The 11,885-nt window shown below is 41.1% G+C and overlaps 1 protein-coding gene across 1 annotated transcript; it reads right to left on the bottom strand.

Annotated features, from left to right (window-relative positions):
* Positions 1–4,021: 4,021 nt before the first annotated feature.
* On the bottom strand, positions 4,022–8,287 carry LOC123185781 (uncharacterized). Its single transcript, XM_044597604.1, has 6 exons — positions 7,793–8,287; positions 7,589–7,702; positions 6,217–6,321; positions 5,417–5,503; positions 5,131–5,295; positions 4,022–4,124 (listed from the first exon to the last, which is right to left on the bottom strand). Exons 1-6 carry the CDS (start codon positions 8,282–8,284, stop codon positions 4,050–4,052), a joined length of 1,038 nt encoding a protein of 345 aa, XP_044453539.1. The 5' UTR covers positions 8,285–8,287; the 3' UTR covers positions 4,022–4,049.
* Positions 8,288–11,885: the final 3,598 nt, after the last annotated feature.

Genomic DNA, 11,885 nt, shown 5'->3' with positions numbered 1-11,885 from the left:
TTACCAAAAAGATATTTCAACACAGAAATAATAAGGGGAATAGTATATAACATAAATCCAATGAACAAAACAAGTTATATACGTAGTATAAAAGCAAGTATACCTGGATGAGAATCAAAATTTGATGGTTCCCTTTCATGTTTAGAGTTGTAGTACTTCACGCCACTGCGTGTTAGCTTTTTCTTTGTTGCCGGAAGGCGAGTCGTAGCCTTGTCCATCAGCACAATGTATTCTCTCTGGCTAAATGGTTTGCGGAGAAGACACATCAACTTTTCCTTGAATTCTGAATCTGGCTTCTCCATGATATGAGTAGGCCATACAACACCGACACCACGTAATTCCTGTGAAACAATGAATTTATCATGATTCATGAGAGTTTTGAATGTGAGAATTATTATTTTAAATGCTCTCAAATAATAACTAAAACCAACAATATAATAAAATATTTGAAGGATGATTTAAACCCAAAGATTTTAAACCGAACCATATACGCTTTCTCAGCAAACCTGATATGCATAATATGGTATCTATGGATAATTTTCCATTATTTTGTCTATTTTAATGTTAGTGTGCTCGTCTTTACCATTGGAAAAGCATCTGTCCTTTTTGCCATTCCTGAATTCAAACTCGCGCCGAGTCCTAACATGAGTGAAATGTTGTAGGTACATGGTGGCAGTAAATGTCCAGATTCCCGTATTCAACAGACAACTATGTTGTTATTTATGTGTATATTCACTCATAAATACATGGATCGGCAATACATTTTGTCATAATGTATCCAAAGCTGTCTCGATTCCATCAAAAACTACCAATTTGTTGTCACGCCCCCAAATGATTGGTGTTGTGGCCTTAAATTCCCCATGGAGCATGGGAATAACTAAGCAATCATATAACGGTATAAGCAAGTGATAACTTGGCAGCAAAGGCCATGGTAGGAACCTATGAGACCAAATAGGGAATGGATCAAAAGCTAATCTACCACGAGGCATTTCCAAGAGTGACATTATAATTTTATTCGTGGACAATTGGGTCAGAGCTCTAGTACTTCGTAATTAAGAAGATGCATACCCAAGGGGGTCCAAGGACTCAAACATGGGTGACTGTAATTCTTGCGAAGTCGAGTCAAATCCCTACCCTACCGGATAGTTGACTACTAGTTAGACCTTCTAGGCAAGGGATTTAGGAAGGAATGATGAAGGTTTTCAAGTCATATAGTGCATGTTGAGGACTACTTTTAGTGAGCATTACAAATATCGACATAATTTGAGCGGCACAAGATGAATAATTGATATATATCTCCGGGGCTAGGGTTTACGCCTCTTGGGCGGTGAGGTAACTTTCTTGTACCTTAGAGTGACATCTTATGGAAGTGCAATTGTATGGGTGGATTTAATGGTAAAAAAATTATATCAACTTAAATGGAGGATTGGGAGATTAATTTTTTCATGTGCCTAAAATTAATATATTCCTTTGTCTATGGTGCATTATGGTATGGACTTAGGGTCTGTTTCTATCAACATTGTAGCCTTAGCCCCTAAATTCTGGAAGTAACAATAGTCAAGGAGCCACTCTCAAGTTGTTTTGAGTTGGCCTTTCATATTTATGCCAACATTGCTACAATCATAATATAGACATGAGAGTTGTGAAGCATCACTTCGCCCAAAAAAGGAATGAACAATGAAGTGTATGAGATTGCGAGAACAATCATACAAAAACATGGTACATATACAATAATAAAATACTAGCCAGTTCTACCTTATGAGGCCATAACTGAACAATCTTTGGCATCAAACTAATCAACACCTTTGTTTGGAAAAGGTTCCCATCGAAAGAATCCAACAAGGAGCTTTGGAACCACGTAACTGATCCCTACCTAGAGGGCCGCACATAACCTGCGCTCATGATGGCCCCATGACAATGTTTATCGATCAAATCCTACCCATGTTGCAGTACACGAGCACATAACCACAAGTATAAGCCATCCCTTGTATCCATGACGGCCTTAGCGTGCATAGGAAGCAAGGGGCCACGATAAGTTTGTGTATGTGTGTTGATAGGTAATATGTTAATCAAATAGTAAAGCTAGAGTTTATCACCAGGACATGAAAGTTCATTTTCAATGCATTGTATGTAGTTTTGTATAGTTATCTAAGCATGATTATCACCGGTAGGCCCTGGCATGTGAGGGGCCTCGGTGCAAGATAACAAAGAGAGACCTTTTACACACACAACAAAATTATGAAATACTAGCATGTTTTCTTTGTATTTGAATTGTTAATCAATATCAAAGTACTAATTACTATCGCATCCAAGCATAAAAACACTTTTTTTTGTGAATAAGCATATATATAACACTTGGAACGGTTGGTTGAAAACTTCTATCAAATCCTTTACTTGTTCTCTCCTTTTGCGTTTTTCATTTCCAGACAATTTTTTATTCCATAAATAACATAGGAAATATTAACTTTTTTTAGGTAAATAGAAAACTTTAACAAAGACACCCTTATGGTTGGAGTGGTTGGTCAATGCTTGTTGCACTATTTTTAGGATCAGCATCGAAAGCGTGGCAGCGTAGGCCTCAAGGGCCCATTGCTTTCTTTCATTTTGGGCTTAAGAGTGTTGTTGTGTGGTGGAGGCTGCATCATGGGCGTGGGTTGGAAATTAAATAGCAGGGTGATCAATTATATAAGCATATAATATTAGTATAGTACTATACAATTTTGACATGGGTTGGCCCCCCTGAGCTGTGGGGGGCCTATGCAACCGCACCGGTTGCACATGCTCAAGGCCGGCCCTACCAGCAGCCCCATCCATGTATGCATGCCAACAACCCATGTTATGCTGACCTTGACCGCTTCGACGGAGCCTTGTGCCTGCGCTAGCCTTGGTTCCAATGGAATGACCCAGAGCACCCTTGGGTGGGTTCAGATCTGCCTTGTAGCGACTCGGACATGGATCCATTTCGTGCCTCTATCACAATCACTGTCGGCGATGGCAGCAGATAAGTTTTTGACAAGACTACTGGATTTGGTATTCCACACTTTGTACCGTGCCCTAGAGCTTTTCAAGATCGCAACTAGGAAGAACTAGAGGACAAACTAGGATCTTCGGGGGCGGGGGGAGGGGCAAGTGGATAATAGTTGTCGCATGTCTCAGCACCCCTACCCACTGCGGGAATTTGTTGACATTTGGAGCTTCTGTAGAACACCAACATCGACACTAACTGCGTGGACACCATCCATGGCCTCAGGTTAATTCTTGACCAAATTTGTATATAAGATACCCTTGCCCATGTGCAACCTTGTCGTCCTGGGAAGGATTGGAAGGAAATAACCGTTCCCAAACGCAAGCTCTTCGTCTGGCTCGTGTTGCATGGTAGAATCCCGATGACAGAGAACCTAGCAAATAGGATTTTCCCTATAGCCTGGTTTCTCACTTATGCTTACCGATAAATGAGGCACTATGCCACCTTTGCAAGGATTGTCCCTTCTCGAAGGAGGTATGGAAGGCGGTGAATGCCAGGACTGCCATGCCCCCGCTGATGCTGACAAATCGTGGTCAATCTGTCAACCATTGGTGGGAGGCCTACCTGGCTATCCCTTGGGAGCAAAGTTTGAAGGTGCAAAATGGGAATTTGATCTACACACTATGGAATGCCTGGAAAGAGAGGAATCATCTGGTTTACAATGGACAGAGAATGATTTATCAGGAGGTGGTGCACCTAGCTCTGGCAGATATCCATGCAAAATTCTTGTAGTCCGCATGCCATGCGATAGGTTTCTCGACTATACCTCCCAAAATAGTCGCTTATAGAAACAACTGCAACACAACCATGTTCTTCTAATTGAAAGGTGGCAATCTTTCCAATTACTCAGAAAAAATTACCATATCCAATAGACTAATAGATGGTCTAACTAGGTGCTTGTAAAATCCGAGAACCAACATATCCATTGTATGTATTCGAACAATTCCAAACAACAAGTTAAAAGGATTTTTTTGGAATGAAGCAATCTATTTTGATTCTCCAAAAAGAGACGTTACTCTATAGCCTACTTATGATCATTTTCAGGCGGACTGAGCATAAGTCGAGCAGATCTCCGAAGTTGTGGCTTTCTGTTGTCAGTCTGGAAGCGCGACAAAAAGTAGAATCACATATTAATTCATTACTTGAAACTTTAAGAGAAGAAAAAGGAAACCACATGACTATGCATAAAGATGCAGATTGGTCAGAAATAGACATGTAATATGTTTAAGAATTCCCATAAGAAATAGAACTCTACTTTTATATTCGTCTACAAAATTCAACTTGCCGTATTTGCCTAGTCAAAGTGTGCTGAAAGATGCAAAGCACCATGAAGTAAATATGTTTACTAGGATACTAGAGAGATCGTATGTTGGATCACTAAACAACGAAATGTGATGAAAGCGAGCGTGCAGGCTTCATTGGGCCTGGCTCGATGCAATTTTGCTCCATCCAAATCAGCACATATATAGTTGCATGATATTTATTCGAGGCAGCTAAAAGCATGGCATGGCTCATGCTAGTCCTCCCTCCCTAGACCACTTTCTTGAGGTATATATAACAACCAACAACGATTGCACCGAAGGCAACAAGTGAAAACATCATTAAACAGATCCTTGATGCTAACATTTCTTTAATGTTTTAAAACATTAGGAAAGGGTTGTAATATGTGTATTATGTTTTTTTTGCGGGTGATGTGTATTATGTATAAGAGGAAAAAAATACAAAGTAGAAAAAAATAGTTAAATGAATTCTATTTAGCCTAAAAAATTCTTTTAGTTTTAGTTTGAAATGCATCTCTCTTTTTTAGTACTCCCTTCATTCCAACGAATAAGGCCCTCACACAATTCAAAATTGAACTTTGATCATGAACTCCCCTCCATATTTAACAGGTATAGAAAAAATCATTTATTCAGAACAAACGAGATTTAGAATGTAGTATTATAGTTTTCAAACATGTTGCAGGAAGCATCAATATCAGCTAGGCACATTGGTAGTACATGATGTACTGCTGTTCTAGCATATTGATAGAACCACATATATATCTACATCTACTGAAAAATAGTGCAAGCTGAAAAAACAACATAAAATGCATAGGAAATTCTCACTGAAGCAGTGTGGGAATCGGCATTTTGTACATCACTTGATTTCCTTTTTCTCTTCACAATATTCAGTGTTTCCATAGGCAGCTCCTTCAACGCAATCCCTTCTGCTTCCTCCACCACCTTCATCATCTTAGCACCATTTTTGCCTCCATTCTTCTCCTTCTGACCCTGTTTGCACATGTGTATGTTTTTTTTTACGGGGTTGCACATGTGTATGTAACATGTGATTACTCTGCTTTAGCACACGGCAACATATTTAACTGGAGAAGGGAAACGGAATTGATTTTACCTGTTGCGGATGTGTAGTGGAATCGCGCACACGAGACTTCGGCGCAGACTCACCCGTGATGATCGTCGGTACCTTGTCCTTCCCTTTCTAAACAAAATATTTAGCATTTTTTTGTTTTAGTTTGAAATGCATCTCTTCTTTAGTACAGTCTTAATCCTGTCTGGGCTACTTACCGAGACAAGGTATGTTAAGTACCCCATATGTGTCTGTACTTTTAAATATTGATACCAATGAGCCCTAGATAATTATTAACAGATACACACCATGCTCCTAAATGCTTTTAGTTTCCATATCCTTGATGCTAACATTTCTTTACTGTTTTAGTATTAGGAAAGGGTTGTAATGTGTGGATATTATGTAAGAGGAAAAAAATTACAGAGTAGAAAAAAAATACTTAAGTTAATTCTATTTAGCCAAAAAAAGTCTTTTATTTTTAGTTTGAAATGCATTTCTCTTCTTTAGTACTCCCTTTGTTCCAATGAATAAGGCCCTTCCGCAATCCAAAATTCAACTTTGACCATGAATGCCCCTCCATATTTAACAAGTATACAACAAATTTCATTTATTCATAACTAACGTGATTTAGAATGCAGTATTGTAGTTTTCACACATGTTGCAGGAAGCATCAATATCAGCTTGGCACACTGGTACAAGATATACTACTGTTCTAGCATATTTGTAGACTCTTATGTGGTACAAGATACATCTACCGGCAACCACATATATAAAGTTATAAACGAAAGCTCTACTAACAAATAGTGCAGGCTAGGAAAAAACATAAAGGCATAGAAAATTCTCACCGAAGCAGTGCGAGACTCCGCATTTTGGACATCACTTGATTTCCTTTTCCTCTTCACAGTATTCAGTGTTTCCATAGGCAGCTTCGGCTCCACATTCCCCTTCCCCTTCTCCAAAAAATATTCTTTTTAGCCAAATAAATTCTCTTTCCCTAGTTTGAAATGTATATCTTCTTTAGTATAGTCTTAAATCCTAACTCGGCTACTTACCGAGACAAGGTATGTTAAGTACCCCATATGTGTCTGTACTTTTAAATATTGATACCAATGAGCCCTAGATAATTATTAACAGATACACACCATGCTCCTAAATACTTTTAGTTTCCATATCCTTGATGCTAACATTTCTTTACTGTTTTAGTATTAGGAAAGGGTTGTAATGTGTGGATATTATGTAAGAGGAAAAAAAATTACAGAGTAGAAAAAAAATACTTAAGTTAATTCTATTTAGCCAAATAAATTCTTTTATTTTTAGTTTGAAATGCATTTCTCTTCTTTAGTACTCCCTTTGTTCCAATGAATAAGGCCCGTCCGCAATCCAAAATTCAACTTTGACCATGAATGCCCCTCCATATTTAACAAGCATACAACAAATTTCATTTATTCATAACTAACGTGATTTAGAATGCAGTATTGTAGTTTTCACACATGTTGCAGGAAGCATCAATATCAGCTTGGCACACTGGTACACGATATACTACTGTTCTAGCATATTTGTAGACTCTTATGTGGTACAAGATACATCTACCGACAACCACATATATAAAATTATAAACGAAAGCTCTACTGACAAATAGTGCAGGCTAGGAAAAAACATAAAGGCATAGAAAATTCTCACTGAAGCAGTGCGAGACTCAGCATTTTGGACATCACTTGATTTCCTTTTCCTCTTCATAGTATTCAGTGTTTCCATAGGCAGCTTCGGCTCCACATTCCCCTTCCCCTTCTCCAAAAATAATTCTTTTTAGCCAAATAAATTTTCTTTCTTTTAGTTTGAAATGTATATCTTCTTTAGTATAGTCTTAAATCCTAACTCGGCTACTTACCGAGACAAGGTATGTTAAGTACTCCATAGGTGTCTGTACTTTTATATTGATACCAGCAACCACCAGATTAATTCCTGATGAATACACGCGCCATGGTCCTAAGTACTTTTAGTTCCATACATGTTGTAGGTTTGCATCAACATCATTTACGCTCATTGGTATAAGGCATACTATATTACTACTCCGTATTATTCTAACATACTTATAGATTCTTATGTTGCATGTCTACCCACAACCATGCACAAATATAAACCACAAACCACAGCTCTAGTACTAACAAACAGTGCTGGCCGGGAAAAAACAATTGAAAAAGCATAAGAAATTCTTACCCACGCAGTGCTGAGTGTTTCCAGATGCGGCTCTGCCGACGGGTTCTCTTCTTTCTCCGCCACCTTCATCTTCTTAGCACCATTTTTCCATCCATTCTTCCTCTCCTTCTGAATCTGTTCGCACAGGTATATGTAACATGTGCTTGCTCTGCATTAGGCGAGCGGCAACTTTTCAGTTGAGAGGGGAAACGAAAGCGGTTTTACCTTTTGCGGATGCGTAGCGGAATCGCCCACGGGAGACTTCAGCGCAGGCCCACCCGTGGCGATCGCCGCCACCTTCCCCTTCCCTTCCTCCTTCTTCCCAAAGCCGCAGCCGTTCTTCCCTGAAGTAGCACGGGAAGCCGCTTCCTCCCCACCCTTCTTCCGTGGAACCAGCTTCGCGTCCAGCCCGCCCTCCGGCACGACCACCATCTGGTGGCCATTCACCATGCGTATGCAACTCAAGTACAGGCGGTAGTCCTCATCTATGTTCTCAATTTTATCGTACCAAGGGATTTCCGCGGGGGAGTTCTCCTCCTCCACCGGGCGGTCGCTTCCTTCCGGGGCCGGGGAGCGGACGGGGCCGCTTTGGGCTTCGCCAGTGCCGGACGCGTCGTGCTTGGTGGTGACGGGAGGGGCAGGGGAGCCGCCCCGGGCAGGGATTTCCTGGGCGCCCATCTCGGCGGCGGAACCTGGAGCGCGTGGCCGTGATGGCATGGTTGGGGCTTTGTGTCTGGGTTGGTAGCGAATGGAAACGGACGAAGAGGCGCCTCGTCTAAATCTGAAGTTTTTTTTTTTTGACAGCCGAATATTTTGCGAGACGCCAGAGGGGAGTGTTGGCTGGACGGTCGGGATGGGAACACTCCACCTCGGAAAGCTATCCAACGGCCTGATTGACGGAATAGTACTCCAATCTACTTAGTACTATTTGCATATATTTAGCAAGTTTTAATTCGTAATTGCAGTTGATTTTTCTGGAACGCTAACATTGGCAGTGCATCCAATAGAAGATTCGTGATATAATTGTGCTAATCATTTTGAAATAAATGCAGCAAATAAAAAGTAGTAATCCACTAGTGTAAAAGCAAATAAACTTGGTATTCTTAGCTGGAAATACATTCAGTGCCAGCCCATTTTTCGCTGGAAATTGTAGGTCTGCTAATTATTTGAAATAAATGCATTGAATAAAAACAAATCTACTATTGTAAAACAAAATAACTTAGAATTCTTAGCTAGAAAACACCCGGTGCCAGCCCATTTTAGCTAGAAATCACAGGTGCGCTAATCTTTTTCGAACCGGGCTATACCCCTTTCCATTGCAAATGAACGAAAATACAAAGTTCCAGAAACATGTCAGGAGGAGAGGGAAAGAGGTAGAACGAGTTCGGGCACGGCCAAGAAACCCACTGCATTCGCCAGGTGTGCTAATCTATTAGCATAAACCAAATAGCTTAGAATTTCTTACTGAAAATCATCCGTTGCCAGCCCATCAACAGCGGCAAAGAGATACTCAAATAAAAGAATATATCTTAAACTTATTAAAAATCCCCCTGATGCTTCAAAACCTTTTCAACGGATATGGTAATCAAGTTGTCTTACTAAACAGACGGTAAGGAGATTGGCTTGTATGGACTCACCCTTCGCCCTCTCAGTACACCAGGCCAGGGGTCGCCCTCTCACTGATTAGACTGAAGCAGACCCAATATGCCTGAAACATTCCTCTTCATCGCATCCACGGTTTCAGGAGGGACATCTCTCTGGACTACACTTAGATCCAAAGGTTCATATCTTTGATAGAAATGCACTTATTTGGTTATTATGGGACGCTGTCATTTTCTATCTGATCTAACTATTCGTCGAGTTTTTCGTCCCATGAAAGGTATGATTCTAGCACGTCGTCATCTCTTTGATGGCCTCTTGGGGTCATGATTTGTGTTTTTGGTGCCGATATCTGGTTTAGTGTAGGAAAAAACTACAGGAAGATAATGAATTTCACCTAATGATCATATATCATTCTCCGGTATTACAGTAGTAGTTTGTGTCAATATTGGCAGACGAGGAAGAGGGAGAGGGGGAGGAATCAGGGGCTGGGGAATGGGGAACGGGGGCTGGGGCTGGGCGATCCGTTTCTCTCTTTTTGTCTCTCGTCTGGCTGTTCGACAGAACGGACAACCCACTGGCGACTCGATCTGAGGCAATGTTCCTAATCCTACGTGGACAATGCTATAGAAGAAAAGGATACATATCCTCTCTAGATTAACTGACACGAAAGGAAAATATTTAAAATATGAAAACTTACATCAGTACATATATATATACAGTTCTTATTACATTCTTTTCACATAATTTTCTTAAGACCCACACCATAATTCAAAAACATTTTTCTTTCTTCACACTGATCATATTACTTGATCATGCTACTGTAGAGGAGATCACAAAATATAGCTAATTTAGTTGGGACAGCCTCTCACTTATTAACATTGCTTCTGTCCCTATTTTTCAGTGTTGCCATATAGATGTAGTGCTCTTCTATTTGGTACCTTCTCATTATCAGGGACGATGGCAGTCGTATTCATTCCGTTTTTTAGTAATGAATTGTTTGTATTGCAATTTTATTTTAACGCTTCTTGCTTCAGTTTTAAAGAAGCCTTCTAGCGCAGATAATGCAGGAAATAGGAGAGCTCCCAGCCTCCTCAGGCTGGCGTGGGCACATCAAGAAGTGCTTGGATGTCAAACAGGAGGTACAACCTACTATCTGTTGAACTGATCTGGATCAGTGCATATTCATCCCCGTGTATACACTGGAAGCAACAAATATACCTTCTCATTTTGCTGTCTTCGATCTTGAACTAGCTTTAGCTATAATCGTATTCAAGTTGCAGGCAACATGTCATTGCTTGAGGCTGTTGTCGCAAGGGACACGGTGGCTGAGGGATAAGGGAATGGTTGAAGACAGTACAAAAGAGCGGCAGCAGAGGGACTCGGCGCCGACGAGGTGGTGGTGGAGGTCGGCCATGTCGCTCACTAGTAGAAAAGGGGGCAACGGTCCAGGCCGGGTCAGCCCATTAGTCCCGGTTCAGTCCAGAACCGGGACCAATGGGGGCATTGGACCCGGTTCGTGAGCCCAGGGGGCCGACCGGGCCACGTTGGCCATTGGTCCTGGTTCATCTGGACCTTTTGGTCCCGGTTGGTGGGACAAACCGGGACCAGTGGGCCTCGCGCCTGGCCCACCACCATTGGTCCCGGTTGGTGGCTTGAACCGGGACCAAAGGCTCCCCTTTAGTCCCGGTTCATGCCACCAACCGGGACCAATGAGGTGCCTATATATACCCCCCCGCGTAAGAGCAGAGCACACTGCTCTATTTTTTTCTGGCCGAGGGGGAGAGGGCTTGGTGGTGCTCTAGCTCACCTCCTATGCACACAAGGTGTTCGATGGAATGCCCGAGCCACACTACTTAAGCTTTCTCCTCTCCAAGCTCGACCTCCAAGCTCCATTTTCCTCAATATTTGTCTAGGTTTAGCGGTTTGTCACGCCCCGTCCCCGTCTTCACTGCCGTCGATCACCCGCGCCGAGCTCATCGCCGGCACCACCGTGGTGAGCCTCTTGTTCTTATCTTCTTTCTGAAAGGAAAAATATTCTTACTTGTATGTTTACATAGATACTTGTATTATTTTCTTACTTTTATTATTGCATCTTATATAGTGCGATGGTTTTGGTATCCGCCCCCGTCGGCCCTCGTCCTGTCTATGATTCGGATGTGGTATATATATTATCTTTATAACTATTGGTTCATTTATTGTTTATGAAAATTATGCCGACCAACGTGACATAGATTTTATTTATGTAGGATGTATGTGAATCGGAAATTCCAACCGACCCTATTGTCGAGAGGTTAAATTTAGTTGAAGAAGAAAACAATTTGTTGAAGGAAAAAATAAAAAAATTGAGGAGGAGAAGATGATATTGGAGTTGCATGTTGCGGATGTCGTCGATGATCACAAGATCAAGATGGATGCAATGCGCTTGAAGATTAGAAAGATTAGAAAATATGCCATTCATACCGAGGCTTGGTATCATTATGCCGTTGGATCAATTGTTACCTTGGTTGCGATTATGATCGCATTTGTTTTCGCATTGAAATGTTTTACATAGTTTCAATGTATGGTTTAATTAATTAGATGCTCTGGAGAGCTATATGTTGTTAGATGAGAACTATGTATGTACTTTGGTTTTAATGTGATGATGAACTTCTATTAATTTGGACACTTAATTATATATAATGCACGCAGATGAACCGGCAATGGATGTACGGTGACA

This window comes from Triticum aestivum, chromosome 2A (assembly GCF_018294505.1).
Source record: "Triticum aestivum cultivar Chinese Spring chromosome 2A, IWGSC CS RefSeq v2.1, whole genome shotgun sequence".
Lineage (NCBI taxonomy): Eukaryota > Viridiplantae > Streptophyta > Magnoliopsida > Poales > Poaceae > Triticum > Triticum aestivum.
This window is presented reverse-complemented; position numbering and strand designations above follow the sequence as displayed.